We start from the raw sequence: 17783 nt of genomic DNA, 5'->3' as shown, positions 1-17783 counted from the left end.
GCAGTATTCCCTCAGTTCGACCTCAATTTGCGTCTCCCTCATCCTTAGGAGATGTGTTATCCTTTGCTCATGACGGCTTCGGTCTGCATCGGAGATCCTACTGGAAGATCAGCTGAATTACCTCATCCGAGAGGAACATATGAAGGTTGGGCGCTCTGTGATCGTGGAGTATGACATACCTTCTTCGTCCGCGCCATCGTCCAATGCCACTCCTTCAGCTGCCAACCAATCGTCGATCTCCAGAGCCCTCTGAAAACTGGCTCTCAGACGCCGGATAGCAGTAGGCTTATCGTTCTCAACTCCCTCCTCCTCAACATAATCAGCATTAAGCAGGGCGATCGTTGGCTGGAGAGGCAGACAACGGCCTAGCAGGTCAGCTGAAGTTGTGTAAGGTGTGCATGGCAGATACACGAAAGTGTCCGGTCTGGTTACATTCTCTTCCGCAGTAGGGAAACGTATAGCCTCGGCCCCATGTGCCATCAGCATCTCCTGTTCTAATTCGGTCCAGTCGCGCTCGAGTTCCTGCACAAAGGCCCTTGGCGTGGTTTGCGACCATTCGGAGACTGTGCAAAGTCAGTGCCAGTCTACTCCGCCACCATGCCAAACCAAAGGTCACTTACCCAATGAGAAGACGTCCAAGAAATACACAAGCTGCTGGAGCAAGCGTCTTGTTGCATTTAGTCCATATTTGAATTCTCTGACCGGATCCACAACAGGGTTACTGCTGAGCCCGAGACAGAAAGCTTGCCCAATCTGCCAACCGCCGGGTAGCTCGTGCTGTCGGAGGACGTCGACCACGTATTGTCTGCTCGGATCGCTCACCCACTCCTCTCTAATGCGGGCATATCGGCGACTTGCTTTCTCCACGTTCAGGAATGTTGGATCTGCTTCGCTGCGAAGCGAAAGGCGGCGGAATGTCTCGACTGGCCATTTTGCAAGGCCCTTGCGCCGTGCGACTATGTTGTAAGCATGATCTGGGGATATTTGGCCTTCGCCTTCCAAGACAACCCTCTCAGCCGGAGCTCGTGTCAGAGCGGGTAGGCCCAGCTTCCGATGAGACATGACGAGCAAGGCACTCGTCTCAAGAAGCTTCGTAGGCGAGCTCGAAAGGTAGTTCGTACCATCACTACGCCATCACTCTTGTGGCTACTGAGCTGGAAACGGACACACTGTTTGGGCTAGCCCGACATTACGACCCGAGCACAAGGAGCGAACGCATTCTGGCTTGTGGTCAGCATTCCTTTCAGGCAAGACAAAGCGCTGCAGACTGGCAAAGCGCAGACCGGCGGCATGTTTTGTGGTGGTCTGCTTGGTATTGCGACCATCGCATATCGCTGCGACATTCCCACGGTCTCTGCAGTGCCGCTGTAGATGTTGATCAGATTGCAGGACGACTTCCAAAGGCTTCGCCATCTGAGCATGCTTAAGATCTGCTACTCGTATGATATCCTCCCGGATACTCTTGCTATGCCGGGAGCAAGACCATGGGTCACCATTCACATCAGCAGGAAGGATGTAATCATCGGATTGGTAGTTTGCGAGTTATCAAGCTGTGGGAAGACTGCACCACACAGGGGACGCAAACAAAGCTTTGCGATCCGATACGCTCTTCGGACTGCGGTGTTTCAAGCGTCTTGATATCATAGGCACCTAGCACTTGTTGCTCGAGTGGAGACCAATCTCGGTCCCACTCCTGCACGAACGACTCGATCGGCGTCTTGCTCTCGATCGCAACTGCACCATATTAGCCTTGCAGAATGGTTTACTGCTTGAGATTGCACTTACGCACAGCAATGGTGTCGAGATGGTAGACGAGCTGCGTGACGTAGTGGTTGCTGGCATTGAACTTCCCATTCTCGCCGTGACTGAAGTCTCGTTCTGCAGACACGAAGCTGAACTCGGGAAGGCCTAGCATGTAAGCGTCCTTGATCTGCGACTGTTGTGCATACTGCTGGATGGCCCATGCAACCTTCTTTCGCTCGGACTGCATCATCCATCTCTCGCGCGCGCGCACGATCCTAGGCCATACTTTGTCGGGGTCCTGTAACGCAATTAGCGGGAAGCCCATCTCTGTCGTGTTGCTGGACTCCGCCAAGAGCACTTACAGGTACGTAGGATCTGCTTTGCTGCGGAGCGACAGTCGTCGAAACGTTTCAACCGGCCACTCCGCAAGACCCTTCAAACGTGCGACCTTGTTGTACATGCGGTCGGGAGAGATGAGAGCATCGTCGTTCCTGATGGAAGAAAGAAGACTGCGCAGGGTAGCCGCTTTCGCTGGCTCTGAAAAGAGGAAACAAAGCGAGGCCAGCAGAACACGCCAGAGAGTCGTATACCCGCCAAAACTACAGAGCCCGGCATCCGGTAACTCGACGAAGATTGTACTTGCGTATCCCTGTGTGAGTTATGGCGAGCAATGGATACTACCGCACGAAACATAGTGAGCTGCTGCGTATACTACGTCCGAGAGGTAGGTGAAGGGGACGTGTCCGCTAGATGCGGGTCCAGTATTCAAACCACGCGGCCTACATATTCGAAATCGTCTCAAAATTTGCTTGAAATGGAACCATCGATGCCGCGTACTCGGCTCTCACAATTTGGCTCGAGACACCTCTCATGCCACACAAGACAGTACTGTCGCTCGCCCATATCCTCCAGGTGTATGGGGAGTCGACTAATGTTGCTGCTATGCTCAATCTATCTACCCGCCTTGAATTTCTGCCCACTGCGTCGTGGCCACTCCATGTATGTTTCATGCTCACAAAACCAGCAGACGCTGCGTTCGAGCGTCGTGAGAGGCTTCTGCGGATCCCTCACAATCAAGGACCAGTATTTGGCGACTTCAATCTCGATGTGCGTGGCTTGATAATCACGAAGATGTCGAAGCCTCTCCTGATCGATCCAGTGCTCGCGCTCAAGCCTCTCCAGTCGTACTCGCTCCGCTGTAGGTCTTGTCGCCCACTGGATAGCTAAAGGAGCATTGTGAGACTGAGATGAGTTCTTCAGAGCGTTTATGTCCAATTCACAGCCTGCGACATTGCGCGTGAGACTCTCGAACAAGGTGTCGAGAGCAGACCCGCGCACAGCTGGTTTGGCGTCCTTTGCTTCTTTATAAGGAGCATCGATCCAGATGATGCTCGGCTGTAGTGTCGGACAGCGTGCTAGCAGGCCATGACGGACCCACATGGGCAGATGCGGCAAGAAACAAAAGCTGCCAAGACCCGCGAGCTCCTCGGCCACGGGTGGGTGTGTCAACCCTACCCCGTATGCACAGAGCACGTCACGCTTGAGCGAAGTCCATGTCCGGTTTTCCTGGACATAGGAGGGTATCTGCTTGCAGCTGGCTTGGGCGACTGAAGTCATGTTAGTCTGGATTTGAGCTAATACTGCTGTGTCAACATACTTAGCGACACTGTATCGATGAACCAAACAAACTGTCGGATCTGATGAGGAGCGCTTCCGTCCTTGTCGTTGAAACGATCCTCCACAGGCACAAAGGCGTTCAAAGCTAGACCTAGGAAGAATGCATTGTTCACTTGCCATCCTCCCTCGGGAGCAAGAGTCCTAATGGTCGTTGCGACTTTCTGTCGCTCTGGATGTCGAATCCATTGTTCTCGGGACCGGACTATCTGTAGGGAGGATCAGTCCGAACACAATGGTGCCCCGCAAATGTGTGTACATCGTAGCGACTTACCATGGGCCAGACCATTTCAGCTGCCATACTAAGAGCCATGATCAGATCATGACCGAAAGGATATTCAGCTATACTCACTAGGTAGGGTCGGCCTGCCCACGGAGGGAAAAGCGCCGAAAGATCTTGACTGGCCATTGCTTCAGGCCCATGTTACGAGCAATTTGGTTGTACTTGTAGTCTGGGGAGGTCGGCTCGTCTTTGAAGGCTGGTAAGGGGTGCCGGATTACTTGGGGGGAGAGAGCATGTTTGGCATCGGTGCTCTGGTCCCTCGCTTTCTTGCGCCGCGGAAGCGTAGACAGACTTAGTCGTTTCTCTCTCATGATCGACCTGGTATCTCAAGTAATCGGGGTCGTGGGATAGTGAACACTTGTGCCTGACCTAACGCTTGTCGACCTGGAACAAAGGACATACCCAGCTGTAGCAGCGCTGTCCGCATGCGGTGGCACAAAGGAACACGGTTCCACAGGACTTGTCCGACCTGCTTCGGTAGCATGGTAGATGAAGCATCATGGAGGAACAACATGATGCTTGGAAGTACGTGCCACTTACCTTGCCTCCAAAGACCACCAGCCAGTACGCAAGTGCTGGTACTCATCGCCTATGTCCCATACCTACTGGTATTGGAAGTAAAGTTTGCGGCCAGCCGCATGAGGAGCGCAGTGTCCGTTGACAAAGAAGAACCCGATCTAGCCGATGAATCTCTTCAAGGCACGATGTACCCTGAAGCAGGAGACTCGTGCTCGGGTGCTTCAGTCGTTGTCGTCTGTCTTCGACACAGGGTATGCGCTCTTGCCATCCCTTGACCGTCCAACACTGTGCTCAAAGGACCTGTCGCGACAGCCGGAGTGGTTCCCAGCAACTCGATGTTGAGGTTGCTATACTCCGTGACCAAACCCTCACCAGTCGAGCAGCAGCGGGTCTCGGGGTCACACAGCCATGCACAAAGCACTCCCGTTTTTCGGATGGCATTTGATGAAGAACGATCGTAAAGTACGACCTTGTCATGGCATGGGCAGAGGTGCGATCGCTGAATCGTGCATTTGGCCTTGAACCTCTTTCTCGCTTCCCGGAAAGCCTCTTTCCTTTCTCGGACGACTCGATGGTCACACCACCAAGCCCAATTTTATGATTGCGCGAGCTCTACTTCGTTCTGCTGCCAATGCTGCAGCACTCTGCCGCTGAGACACATGTAGGTTCGCTTGCAAGCGTAATGATTATCATTGTTGCAGGGAGGCAATAGCAAGAGATCGTTCAACTGGCCCTGTCTTCATCGATGTAGTGTACTCGCTGCCTCGTCAGAAGCATGCCTGAGCAGCCTCATGCCGCGAGAACGCCTCTGCGCCACCATGCGGGCCAACAATAATTCACGGAGACCTCTCCTCATGAGATCCCGAAGCCTGATAAGGCTCAACTGTCCCCATCAGAACCATTACCACGTATTTCGACCCTCTGATCTGGTCACGTCGGTGCATAACGTATTCTGTCAGCACCAACTCATACAACTGGGAACACGGCGACATATACCACCGAAAGCATGGCCTCGATCTCATATACTGCCCTCAACACTGAGATGGGCTATAGCCCGAATATCTCTCAGAAAGCTTCCCGACACTCATTACGCAGTGTCAATGGCACTGACTTCCCATACGATAGAGCATTATGGACGAGAAACCTCTCAGTCATTGCTCTATGCTGCTGTTGGGCTATAGGAGCCGCTATTACGGGTTTCGGCGTATGGGTGCTCTACCTAGTACACACTGGCGAAGCAGCAAACGATATCTGGATGCTGCCACATATGGCTGCCGAAAGTATACCACTCGGTGTCAACATTCTGGTCACCTTGGTCGTGGAGACGACAGGCTATATTCATACCGCCTCGCTCCGCTGGGCCTTGCAGCGCGAAGGTAGACTGAACTTCAACTCGAACTTACGTCTGCTGTCTTGCTCGAGGAAGTCTGCGCCTAATTGATGGTACTCCAACCTCCTCGTGCTGATGTTCATCACCATGGCATACGCCTCATTGTCACTGACCTTCTGGCACCGCAATCACTCCACTACAGTCAGCGACGTCTTTGATAGTGACGCCGATAATGTCTCCGTCAAAGCCATACCTATACTGTTTCTCGGTTCATACTTCCTCGGACTAGCGGCCATGAGTACGTGGGCATTATGCGCCACCAAGATACCGTCCTGGAGCTCAAGCCCTCTCGATACTGCACTTGCCGCTATGCGAGCCGGCAACATCGCACCACAAGGCTTTCGCTGCATGCGAAGTGTGCACGACCAGCGTCAACCATCCGTACCCGCATACCCTCGAACCAAACAGAAAGGAGCATGGAGCGCACACTGGGAGGTACTATGGGTGATACTGTTGCTCTGGATCCTGGTCATACTTTGCTTCATGTGGGCAGCCGTGGTCGGCCATCTCTTCGCTCTCGTCAACCCGGAAGTTGCAGGTTTTGGTGGCTGGCCTCTGGTGCCGAACAGAAATTCCTCGCAGCTGTCTATCACACCGTCTTTCTCGAATTCATACGCCAACTCACTAGAGATCATCCTCTTGTATGCGCTCGTGCAAGGTCCTCTGACATTCGGCCTACATTGCGCAGAACTGCAAATGAATCTGGCTCGTGACGAGGCGTTTTGGCGCAAGGCTTCCAGTAAGAAAGGATGTAAGCTCCAGGACTACGACTCTGTCAAGACAGCCTTCACGAGCTGGCAGTCTCTCTGTCTCTCCGCATTCAAGCCGGTGGTACACTGGGTCTTCGGTCTCTCAGTGCAGATCTACAATGGCAAGATCTTCTTCGGACCAGCTCAGATAGTGTATCTGGCTCTTTTGGCCACCATTTGTGCAACGTAAGTGACGTGGGTTAGCATGCGACGGCCCAAAGGACCGCAGCCCGCGACCTTTGGACACCTGTAAGTGATTCGTGATGGTGGTTCGGGGAGTGTCTCGCACAGCTGCTGATCCGTAAACTACAGTCAAACGATCGTCGATCTTGTCGACGACTGGTCGGCGACACTACACTGGGGTCACAAGAACGATGGGTATCAAGCTGCTCATGCTGGTACATCACAATTCCCGCTGCCAGACGTGAAGCCAGTACCGTGCTGTGGTTGATGACAGGTACAAGAGGTGTGAGCTCGTAGAGAGCCCTCTCCTTTTCGGATACACGCACATGTCCGTCCATGATCCACAGATATACGTACCTCACACACGCGTCCATAGATGATGAACAGCGGCACTGGATCTTCGTGCGCATTCGCGCATCTTTTGCATCGCTCTGGTTGCGCCAGGATTGGCCGTCAAACTCGTCTACATCGGTCAGCATCCGACAGACTCCCGCCCGCAGGCTTTGCACCAAACGAGTTGCATGTCTCAAACACTCGTGGCATTTGGATTGACTGTCTCGCGCCCGCAAGTCCTTGAAACTTTCCCCATCCGTGTCCAATCTGACAGACTATCGAGCGTACGCCCAACGGTCAAGTGCACGATTCTGGCAAAACGAGATCCATAGCTTCTAGGTCTTGACATTTCGCATGTTTCGCAGTAGTGGTGTGGCCTTCCAGATACGATGTCGTGGAAAGCTACCGTCACAACGGAAAGAAGCTCACCACCCTAGCGGTACGGAGCGCTGTGTGACATCGATCTTCGGGTCCTCCAAATAGATATCTGTACGACATGCCCTGACCCGAAGATCTGTTGATATGCAGGCTTGTGGCCAACCTTGTGCGATGCGCCCTATCCCGAGTCGTGTAAAAACTGGTGGCAGGAGGAGCAAGAGGCTTAAATGTAGTTTTAGTTTGTGGCGTTCGAGAGATGCCGCATTCGTCGTAACCGGCAACCGAATTGGGTTGTGTGTACCGATTGCGTCGGAATCTCGTTGTCCTGCCATGGGTCATCTTATTAAGGAGCTATCTTGACGGCAGATAGGGCCGGGCGCCATACTGGTGATGACTGAGGACGAATACAGCGGTCGCTATCTGATGCTCGAAGGCATCTTATTCATGACGAGATATAAGTGGTGGATTCCACAGCACAATCGCCAATTTGCACTACTCTCCCGCACTGGCAATTGAGGCTTCGGAATGGGAGCCATGACGGCAAGCCAACTTCACTCATCCATTCGCCAAATCTTAAACCAAGGCTTCATGCGACATAATTGGGATAATCGGATCATCTGGGGATGTCAGTTCGGAAGGATCACGATGCATGACGTTGTCCACATCTCTGCGAGAACTGGTCGTTATATGATCCGAGAGAACTCCCTATGTCTGTGCGATGGTGGTTTACGTCTGATGTCTGGCCGCTGGCGCTTCTGGCGACGTCCAATGTCCTCACATATAGCCCAGGTACTCCGCGCTTGCAATCTCGTCTCCATACCAAACCGGCTTCGTATCTCGCAATTGCTCACGCCAATTGACATCATCCTGTCGTTACATTGAAAAGGTGCACATGATTACACATGCTTAGCAACGACTCTCCTCCACTTCCCTTCGTCTTCGGCCTGCAACCACAGCTCCATCGTCGGGCTAGCTCTCAACCAGCGGCGATGTACTAGGACGACACGAAGCCAAGCACAACGTTTGTAAGTTCTCCAGCTCGTGATTCGCTCCGTCGCCTCGGAGCTGAAGGAAAACTGTAAACGGCTCAGTCACTAGCCTTGCCGCTGCATACCATCGCAGCATGCCATGCGAGAGCACGCCGATCTGTTGATAGAAATAGCAGATACGAAGAGCTTCGCAAACAAATGCCACTCGTGATGCGTCCGTAGTGACCATGATCGTGAGTATATTATTGACTGACCACACCAATAGTGATGTACTTGGCCAGAGATTACAGCCCAGATCCACGACCGTGCATGCAGAAGCGTGAAAGCTGAACGATTCTCCACAACTTGCCGGAGCGGCCGCCAAACCATTGCAACTGTCGAAACGTGGGCCACGCAGTTGAGTTTGGTGGTAGGTCCTGGACGTCGTAGTCTTCTTTGCGCGGCTTCATCACCATCAATTACTTTCCTTATCAGCCATCTCTGCCAACATTTGCGACAATCTGCCACTCTGGATGAATACTGTATACATACTGTACTACCGACAATCTGATCAACGACAGGGGTCATCGATCTACTCTCAAAGACCTAACCCCGCCCTGCAGAACTTGAGCCCCCTGCGTGTCTTGCAGGTCTATCTTGCAGGTCTATCTTGCGCAAGCTTTGGTAAAATCGACATCTGGAACTGGGCAGCTCGCGGCTGGCTCGTATCTACAGTACCTCTACATCCGCAACGTGGCTGAGGCATTATCGTTCGACCACATCTCACCTTCCTTCCTAACGACTACCATCGACCAGGACATAGCGTTGCACACATACATACCGACGAAAAAAATCGGATTCGGCACACCGAGCCGTTTCTGAGACACTGGAACGTTACAATGTCAGCAGTAATCATGCACCCGCACCGCAAACCGCTTCCGAGCTATGCTGGATCGTCAGCAATGGCTAGTCAATCTCAAGCAGGGTATCCAAGGACCTCTTCTGGTCTGACAGGCCCACCGGCATCACAGTACAACATGGCACAACAACAGCAGCAGCAGTACAGCCAACACACTCGGCGCACACCCTCCAATGCCACCTCGTCCTCGTCGACCTCCACCAACACTGGCCTTCAACGAGCACCAACGAATTCGGCGTACAGCACAAGCTCCGCTCCTCGTCGGTCTACCTCGTCCCGCAGCACCGGCTCGTCCTCACCGACCTCCTACGTCGCATTGATGCGCAAGCAGAAAGCAACTGTATGGTGTGACCGAGCTCAACATGAAGACCCACGAATTCTCGCAGCACAACGAGCGGCAAAGATGAGAGCAGCAATGGAGGTAGCAGGAGGACATCACAACACAGCATCGAGCATGCGGACGAGCACCAGCAGCTCAGGCATGGTCGGCGGCGTGAGGAGCAAGATCAGACATCATGGCGCCCCCAAGGCAAGCACATATACCGGTGGACCGAATCTTGGTGGCGTGGGAGTGCCGATGCGGCTGAGCGCTAGTGAAGTAGATGAGGGTGATAGCGATGAGGAAGGCAATGCTGCCCAGAACAACCGCTACCACTCCCGGACAGGTAGTGGACGATCGAGCTTGGGAAGTGGTAATCGTGGACAGCACGGCACAATGCATTCTGGACGAGGCTACAGTAATACTTCCACTCCCTCGAACGGCCACAGCCCAGTTGAGAGCATGGGCGACCTGGCAGAAGAAGACACGCCCATGCCGCCTGATCAATACGGAGAGCAGGGTGACTACTTCCAGCAATCAGGCGGGCAAGGCGGTAGTGGTAGCAGTGGCGAAGAAGCAGGATTTGGTGGCGTCACCGGACTACCCTACCGAACGGAGACTCGTGAGCAGCCGCCGAACAAGAAGACCTCGGATGAGCTGCAGCGACGAGGCAGTGTGGACGACAGGACCATGACTATGAGTGCTGGTCGGCTTTTCGTGGCGAACCCTGATTTGAGCGATTGAGGTGTGAGTGAACAGGACGGCTTTGAGATATACTAGCCGGCAGGCAATCGACAGCGAGAGGCTTGGGTTTGCATGGTCTTTTGTTAGCGTCAATCTTCGACTGGATACCAATGCATAGGGAGGAGGACCGGACATTATAGCAGGATCAGGTGGTCTAGGTAATTGCGGTATGCAAATGGAGGGTGCGAACCCTCGAGGTCACATGTGACACTAATGTTGATCCAACGTCACTTCATACAGTGTAGTGCTCTTCTCATGTTCGCTTTGCCACCTCAAACATAGCCTCTTCCTCTTCCCTCTCCTCTTGAACACTACTCACTCCATGCTTCAGCTGCAGATCTAGGAGGAATTCTGCCACGCCTCCTTCACCGTATCGGGACCCGGCTATCGGCACCACAATCATCTCGAACACGACATTACGTAGTCGACTTGATCTCAAGGCCAGAAATTACATCTTCCGTCGCCTTGCCGCTCCAAGCAATCGGAATGGCGACCAACTCAACCTCAAACAACGCGACCACCCTCTTCGTACTCATGAAGACCATCCCACGCGAGCTGCGAGACCAGATCTATACCGAGTGTCTACGGCAAAACTCCGACGTTCTCATCACCGACTGCCAAATCCCGCCACTGCTCTTCTTGTGCAAACAGATTCGACACGAAGCGCTGCCTATCTTCTACTCTGTCAACACATTCCGCTAAATCATGACCGCATCCGCCGCTTATCAAGAGCCCTTCACTTGGCTGAAGTCGCTTTCGCCTGTCGCCCGCGCAGCAATCAAGATCTTTATCGTTCAACTACACACCGTCGTCGAAGTTCAGGCTCGCACCATCGCTTTGCTGGAAGGGAGCTTTGGTCAGTCCGTGTCCTCTCCCGGCTACACTCTTGGAGTCTTGAATCATCTTTTTCAAAGTGAAGATCAGAACCAGGAGAAGCTCATCCGCATGCTGCACCTCAGTGCGCGAAGTCTGCAGAGCAGTGGGATGTTCGAGCTTTCCAAATTACAGTTTCGGGTACTCGTCAAAGATCCTATGATTGATGCCTATGATCAGGATATAGCTGTCGTACTCACGAAACACCGGGACGCACTACTAAACGACGCTTGGCTGTCGTCCCACACGCCAAAGGCATACTCGGAAGGTCTGATCGACGGTCAGGGTTACCACGCATGAAGCACCATCAGAAAAACACCCGCAGCAACGTTTCCTACCAAAGAGGACACATACACAACGCCTACTTGACAGCGACACCCTTATACCCAGCAAACCCACCCACCTCCTCCTTCAAGATCTGCGGCAGCTCATCCTCGACCAAACTAGCCTTCCAGTCCTTTTCTCTCGGCTCCCAACCCAGCTGTCGTAACCTTACAGCCCGACTTCGACTATTCAGACCGATCACAGCATCGTTACCTTCGCCAAACAGATCACCATATTGTTCCTTCGACACAGTCTTCGGCTCCTTGTTCTTAATTTTGCCAGCTTCATGGAGTGCTTCTCCGATCACAGTCGCCACTTCATGCCAGGAGGGTTCATCTCCGCCTGTGCTTTCGCAGAAGTAGTACGGATTGCTCAGGGCCTCGCTGGCGGTAGCACGCTCCATGTGGTGGAGCAATACGATGTATGCTCGGGCGAGATCCATGACATGGATGTTGCTTTCCACAGCTGCGCCTTTGCCGATTTGAGGCGCATAGCCGTGCTTCAGCGCAAAGCGAGTCATCGTCGGGATCTGAATGGTCAGACGTTCGTGCTTTGGGTTGACTGGTATGAAGTCAGCAGAGTGATCGAAAGCAGGGCACTTCACAAGCCACGTACAGCCATAGATACAAGGAGGAATCATGATAGCCAGCTTAGCTTTCTCACCCAACTCCTTCTGAGCTCTGACGATAGCAAGGTCTATCTCGCGATGCGGTGCACTATCGGGCACACTATCGATCTCCTCGCGCTTGTCATCGTGATAGATCTTATCGTTCTTGAACATGCCCTTCGCATCATCGTCCAGCACGCTAGTTCCAGAAGTATGGATGAACAACGTCGACTTTCCGTCCTGTGCACGCTGCTTGACCCCTTCCAAGATAGCCTCAACCGAAGGCAAGTGGTCTGCGGTTGCAGTGTGGAGTACAATATCGTGCTGTAAGGTCTGCTGTGTGATAATTTCCTTGTCGTTCAGATCACCCATCACGACTGATGCTCCCGATGCCTTGATCTGCTCGCCATGTTCCTTCCTGCGGACAAAGCCCGTTACCGAATATTCTTCTCCGAGGAGTAGTTCCAGGACATTCCAGCCAATGAAGCCTGGACCGACTATGAAGACGCTTTTGCCTGAAGTCATCTTGGGCGGAAAACGATGTTGGACAGAGCTGAGGAATCGATGATCGTGTAGAGACTTCGTAATGACCAGGTATTCGTACACGACTTCAGAAAGTTCGTTCCGTGTGGCATTGTGATTTATATATGTCGTCTGTTGCAGAGTGAGGGGTGAAGTCGAAAAGTTCGGACCTGCATGATCGGCATTGGATTCGTTCTCGTTCTCCCCAAAATGCCAACTCGATTTGTAAGAAAGGCATGGCAGCACAATTTTAAGATGCGGACCTTCTGTATCGAGTACTGCCGACGATTTGCAAGTGCAGGAGTCATTCGTAAGATCTCGCAGTAACTTCTGACCGACTGCGGTATTGCCAGATTGGTGAAGGATGGGTGTCGATCAAGCTGTTATCAATGCCATACTGGAGCTCGAGAACGGTCACCACGCCTCGACTTTCCTGAGTGATTGCTGAGATGCAGTGACCTTCTTGGCCACTTCAGCAACGATGCTTGTGGTCTCCTCGCCCACTTCCTCAATAGAACGATCAGCATTAACGACCATAATATCCTCCCCTTCATCGCGATGCCTTCTGAGCTCGCCAAAGAGCTCTCGCACCCGATCCTGCATCTCCTTCCTTTCATACCTCTCGCTACCATACCCACCTCTGCTCATAGCAGCCTTGGCACTGACGTCCAAGAAGACACAGACGTCGGGTCGCGGCAGTCCAACTTCAGGCTGCCGGCACCACTCTAAGCCCATGTCAGGAATCTGCTTGGCAGCAGTATATACACATCCAGAATAGTAGTATCGATCGATAACCACCGTCGTGCCTTCCGCCACCAACCTCTCAATCTCCGCGGCGCTTTCCCAGCGATTGGCGGAGAAGAGAAGGTGGATTACGTGATCTTCGGTTTGTGTTGAGCCGGCTAGGTAGCTGTTAATCATTTGGCCTATGGGTGTGGTGCGGTTTGGGAAGCGCAGGTGTGAGACTTCTTGGCCTGTTGTGTGGCGGAGATGGGAGACGAGGCGTTCGCATTGGGTTGATTTGCCTGAGCGGTCTAGACCTTCCAGGACGATGAGAGTGCCTCTGTTGGGCGCCATGGTATCGGTATGTGTATATCACTTTGTATCCGTGATGATCGCTTGCTGCACGAAATTCTGGACGGCGCGTTGCCTCACGTCGCCGCGAAATTGACTTTTCTTTCGTGAGCACGATTCTATCCACTGGTTCATAGCGTCCTTGATCTACAAATGCCCACAACACTAGTGTGTACGTTATGAGCAGGTCAACTATGGGCACTCAGGTCCAGAAGCATTTTGATCAGCTACCAGACGAGATGTTCAGTATCGTACAAGCAACGACAGCAGGCATTGGTGCACGACTTGGTCGACTGGTCCTGCCTGGTCGTGCCGTGATAGAGACACCGCACTACCTGGCCAGCACATCTCGTGGTGTAGTACCTCATATTACACCAGACAACTTCGTCCGAAGCACGTCAATCCAGGGCGTCTACGTAGGACTAGAAGATTGTAAGTAAATCCACACGTCCACCTACCTCGCGCGTCCTGGCTGACAGCGATGCTTACAGAGAGGTAAGTCATAGAACGCTCTCCTCAAAAGGTACCTCCCATATACCACTTTCAACCACCTGATGGCTCATCACCTTTACGCCGCTTCACCGCTCTTCCCGACTCTACTCTCCTAGTTCTTGGTGCGAGACGAACACCACCCGTAGCCCCTCCTGCTGCGAACCCAAATACGGCCGGGACCATCGCAGTGTGCACTGCTGTAGGCTTCAAAGCACTGCATTCGGACGACTACATCGAAGGTGTACAGCATGTGCAGCCTGATATTGTCTTGTCCCTAGCAGACGTACCGTACGGACGTGCTTTAGGCAATAGGCGGGTGGAGAGGGCCGTCGATCGTAGCACACAATGGCTCAACGATCACGTTGAAGCACGGAGGCAAGCCAGTATGCCTCAGGCGAAGCTCTTCGCCTCTTTGCTCCCTGTCGCCTGCAGGAACCAATCTTATTACATTGAGTCTGTCAGGGACCATGCCGCGAAGGATGTCTCTGGTCTGGTCATACACGACCTCTCGACCCTCGAGAATCTACCAATGGAGCTTGGACCCCTGCCACGCCTAGGATTCACCTCACCTGCAACTCCTCAAGAAGTGCTCAGGCACATCAGGCTCGGCATAGATGTCTGCACCATACCTTTCACGAGTGAGGCCACTGATAACGGGATCGCCTTGAGCTTCGCCTTCCCAGCTCCAAACGATGTTTGCCGAGACGAACCACTGCCACTGGGCGTCGATATGTGGTCAATCGAGCACGCAGCCGATTGCTCGCCACTGACACCGGACTGTGGATGCTATGCATGTACCGATCATCACAGAGCATATATTCAACACCTATTGAGTGCCAAAGAGATGCTCGCATGGGTGCTTCTCCAGATACACAACCACCACATCATCGAGTCATTCTTCCGAAGCATACGACGGAGTCTAGTAGAAGGAACCTACAATCGAGACGTCGAAAGATTTCAGCAAGCGTACGAAAGCCAACTACCCGCAAAGACAGGCGAGGGCCCAAGGTAAGCTCATAAAACGTGAAGACGAAGGAGAACTTGCCATGCTGACAAGATCGATAGGGTAAGAGGCTACCAGTACAAGTCAGAAGGTCCAGGAGAACAGCGGAAGAACAGGCCAGCATACAACACACTCGACGATCGCAAGGAAGCTGTGGCTGGGTCAAAGAGTGTCAAGCTTGATGCTGACTCGAACACGCTGCAACAGCAAGGCTTCGCTGAGAAGCAGTTATGACTTACTATCTCCGACTTGCCAAGACTTTACCGATCATTCGAGTACATTACAGGACCAGCAGCACAAATGGTGGCAAGGTCAGCTTCGAAGTCTGTCATGCTAACAGAGAGCTGTTACATATGTGTCCCTTTTGCCAGTCGCCAGCTGAACATGCTGCCTTTACAGTTCTCGTGTGCTCCCATGACTGTCAGAATGAATGTACGAGTGGTGAACAACTGGTCGTCTGATCTTGCCAGACTCAAGTTGTAGTTTTCCAGCCAGTAGTGGTCACATGGATTCATGGTGAGGGCCAGGAGCACAGACACTAAGTGAATGGAGCTTATCAGCCAATCATACCCCGCTTTGCTCTGACACATCGCACTCGAGCTTCATCAAGGCGTCAGTCGTGGACATTCATAGAACTATCAACAAATAGCAAGACTCGAGCGGTCAAGATGAGCGGCAGCGACCGGAACGATGATAAGAGTGGCTTTCCCAGTGATGTCTTCCGTAAGATGCAGGAAGGCCACGACAAATTCATGCAGGAGTTCCACGAAGAAGGCCAGCGCTTCCAACACGACATCCGGACGGACAACAAATCATCCCGTAACAACTCGAATTTCTTTCTATCATTCAAGGACTTTGTGGACACGAACCTGAACAGTCTGGCCGACAGCTTCAGAAGTCTGCCCAACAACATCGCGGAGCTACGCGCGAAGATGGAAGCCGAGCGCGAGAGGCGAAAGGCAGATGATCTCGAGGTGTGGCAAAGGTGGACTGGCTTGGACGACTCGCCTGACCATTGCGCTATGCTGAATGAGCGCTCGAGCAAGGAAACGAAGGACGAGGCAACGAACGCCACCCTCATGCTTCTGCGTGAAGCCTACCGCCGTAACGCGCATGTTGACGAGGACAAGATCAGACGACTGTATCACGATCCGGCATCTCGTGGGCTGGACGCTTTTGCCGCACCTATGCTCTCACCTGGAGGCGCATGCTACTATCAATCTGACAGCGGCTACAACGCACCTTCGACTGCCATCTTCCGCTTCGGTCCTTACGATCATAGATGGCTAAGTATTGACTGGTTCAAACGCAGTCCGTACTCGCCCATAACGCTTGAAGCCACTCAGCAGCCCGACAATTCTCTATGGCGCGCAGCTTTCGAGGATCTACTGAACGCAGCACTTGACAAGCCGATGCATTCAGAGGAGCGAATCGGTGCCAGACCACGCGGCGAAATACAATCTACGCACACTGGCCCAGGACTGGACTGGATGCTAAGCCTACAATGTCGTGGTATCTTGCCTCCTCAGCTGCCAGCGCTCTACAACAGTATGTTTCACAAGACAGCGCCGAAGCTCGGACTAGTGGTCCAGGCAGAATCAATCATGCGCCACCCTGATGCTCAACAACTCGCTGACGAGATCGCGACTCCCGCCGCACCCAGTGGTGTGGTCTGTGGTGGCCAACAGGGCTTGGTTGAGCAGGATTTGTACGAGGAACTCGACAAGGAAGCTGTTGTCGAACACAAAAACCCAGCTCTTCTAGACTATCAGCAGCAGCTTGCGCAGCTTGAGCAGCAAAATCGAGATCGCCTGTTGAGTGCACAGCAGAAACAGAAGGTCGCAGCCGCGGCCGCAGCCGCAACTTCTACGACCGTGGGCGAAGAGGTGGGAAGTGGACCAGGGGCAGCTTGGAAATTGTACGAGGATCTTGACGACGTGGAGGTAGCTCTCTGCGACGCCGTGGAGCGTGGCGACGGCCTCGCAACCCTACTTAAACTCAGTGAATGGCACAGAATTCATGGAACTATCGCGGATGTCACCAATTTACCAGAAAGCGAGGTCACGCAGAATATAGAGGAACTGGTGTATCAGCTGGAAGCACTCGAACAGCAGCGCGAGGCATTGGGCGTATCGAAGCTTGACAACGATACAAATAGGACCCATGATGCTCAGAAAGGATCGTTTGCTCCCCTAGATGTGCACGAGCCAAAGCAAAAAGTCGACGTCCTCTCCTCGCTGACGACAACTCGAACGACCCGTCATCCTGATGGCACGACCACGACGACTGTGACTTTGAAGCAGAAGTTTGCAGATGGAAGGGAAGAATCAGAAGAAAAGATACATACGTACCACGAACCCAAGCATGACCGACATCAACCCGAGCAGACCGTGGAGAAGCCGAAGTTCAAGGGCTGGTTTTGGTCTTGAAGTAGACCGAAGGAAATGTCCAATTTCAAAGCACACCATGACATGACGGCGTTGGCTTTTTGAGTATCTCTGCTCGTTCGTAGCGCATGTATTGCATCGCATTTGACCTCGAGGACTGCCTCACGTGCCCTTGTCATACAACCGTTTCAGGGCCAGGGAAGCTAATGCAGATCTAACCCAAAGCATACCAGCGCCATGGTCAAGATGCGGGGGAGCTCACACGACCTGTGAGCTCCGTGACAACATACCTCCAATGA

General features: G+C 53.0%; 9 protein-coding genes across 9 annotated transcripts; 4 read left to right on the top strand and 5 right to left on the bottom strand.

Annotated features, from left to right (window-relative positions):
- Positions 1–56: 56 nt before the first annotated feature.
- On the bottom strand, positions 57–1062 carry LTS14_000073 (uncharacterized protein; the record flags this gene model as incomplete). The annotated part of the gene is made up of 3 exons (XM_064832787.1): positions 57–97; positions 180–563; positions 621–1062. The coding sequence occupies 3 exons, from the start codon at positions 1060–1062 to the stop codon at positions 57–59; spliced, it is 867 nt and encodes a 288-aa protein (XP_064699056.1).
- Positions 1063–1519: 457 nt separating this feature from the next.
- Positions 1520–2068, bottom strand: LTS14_000072 (uncharacterized protein; the record flags this gene model as incomplete). Its single annotated transcript, XM_064832786.1, has 2 exons — positions 1520–1734; positions 1786–2068. The coding sequence occupies 2 exons, from the start codon at positions 2066–2068 to the stop codon at positions 1520–1522; spliced, it is 498 nt and encodes a 165-aa protein (XP_064699055.1).
- Positions 2069–2694: 626 nt separating this feature from the next.
- Positions 2695–4011, bottom strand: LTS14_000071 (uncharacterized protein; the record flags this gene model as incomplete). Its single annotated transcript, XM_064832785.1, has 4 exons — positions 2695–3350; positions 3401–3626; positions 3692–3719; positions 3770–4011. The coding sequence occupies 4 exons, from the start codon at positions 4009–4011 to the stop codon at positions 2695–2697; spliced, it is 1152 nt and encodes a 383-aa protein (XP_064699054.1).
- A 1685-nt stretch (positions 4012–5696) lies between these two features.
- Positions 5697–6809, top strand: LTS14_000070 (uncharacterized protein; the record flags this gene model as incomplete). Its single annotated transcript, XM_064832784.1, has 2 exons — positions 5697–6544; positions 6671–6809. The coding sequence occupies 2 exons, from the start codon at positions 5697–5699 to the stop codon at positions 6807–6809; spliced, it is 987 nt and encodes a 328-aa protein (XP_064699053.1).
- A 2373-nt stretch (positions 6810–9182) lies between these two features.
- LTS14_000069 (uncharacterized protein) lies at positions 9183–10202 on the top strand (the record flags this gene model as incomplete). Its single annotated transcript, XM_064832783.1, has 1 exon — positions 9183–10202. The coding sequence occupies one exon, from the start codon at positions 9183–9185 to the stop codon at positions 10200–10202; it is 1020 nt and encodes a 339-aa protein (XP_064699052.1).
- Positions 10203–11436: 1234 nt separating this feature from the next.
- LTS14_000068 (uncharacterized protein) lies at positions 11437–12531 on the bottom strand (the record flags this gene model as incomplete). Its single annotated transcript, XM_064832782.1, has 2 exons — positions 11437–11960; positions 12015–12531. The coding sequence occupies 2 exons, from the start codon at positions 12529–12531 to the stop codon at positions 11437–11439; spliced, it is 1041 nt and encodes a 346-aa protein (XP_064699051.1).
- Positions 12532–12942: 411 nt separating this feature from the next.
- CDC8 (Thymidylate kinase) lies at positions 12943–13605 on the bottom strand (the record flags this gene model as incomplete). The annotated part of the gene is made up of 1 exon (XM_064832781.1): positions 12943–13605. The coding sequence occupies one exon, from the start codon at positions 13603–13605 to the stop codon at positions 12943–12945; it is 663 nt and encodes a 220-aa protein (XP_064699050.1).
- A 191-nt stretch (positions 13606–13796) lies between these two features.
- On the top strand, positions 13797–15331 carry LTS14_000066 (uncharacterized protein; the record flags this gene model as incomplete). Its single annotated transcript, XM_064832780.1, has 3 exons — positions 13797–14034; positions 14211–15102; positions 15160–15331. 3 exons carry the CDS (start codon positions 13797–13799, stop codon positions 15329–15331), a joined length of 1302 nt encoding a protein of 433 aa, XP_064699049.1.
- A 434-nt stretch (positions 15332–15765) lies between these two features.
- Positions 15766–17526, top strand: LTS14_000065 (uncharacterized protein; the record flags this gene model as incomplete). The annotated part of the gene is made up of 1 exon (XM_064832779.1): positions 15766–17526. One exon carries the CDS (start codon positions 15766–15768, stop codon positions 17524–17526), a length of 1761 nt encoding a protein of 586 aa, XP_064699048.1.
- Between the last annotated feature and the right edge of the window lie 257 nt (positions 17527–17783).

This window comes from Recurvomyces mirabilis (assembly GCF_035927965.1).
Source record: "Recurvomyces mirabilis strain CCFEE 5264 chromosome Unknown scaffold_1, whole genome shotgun sequence".
In the NCBI taxonomy this organism is placed as follows: domain Eukaryota; kingdom Fungi; phylum Ascomycota; class Dothideomycetes; order Mycosphaerellales; family Teratosphaeriaceae; genus Recurvomyces; species Recurvomyces mirabilis.
This window is presented reverse-complemented; position numbering and strand designations above follow the sequence as displayed.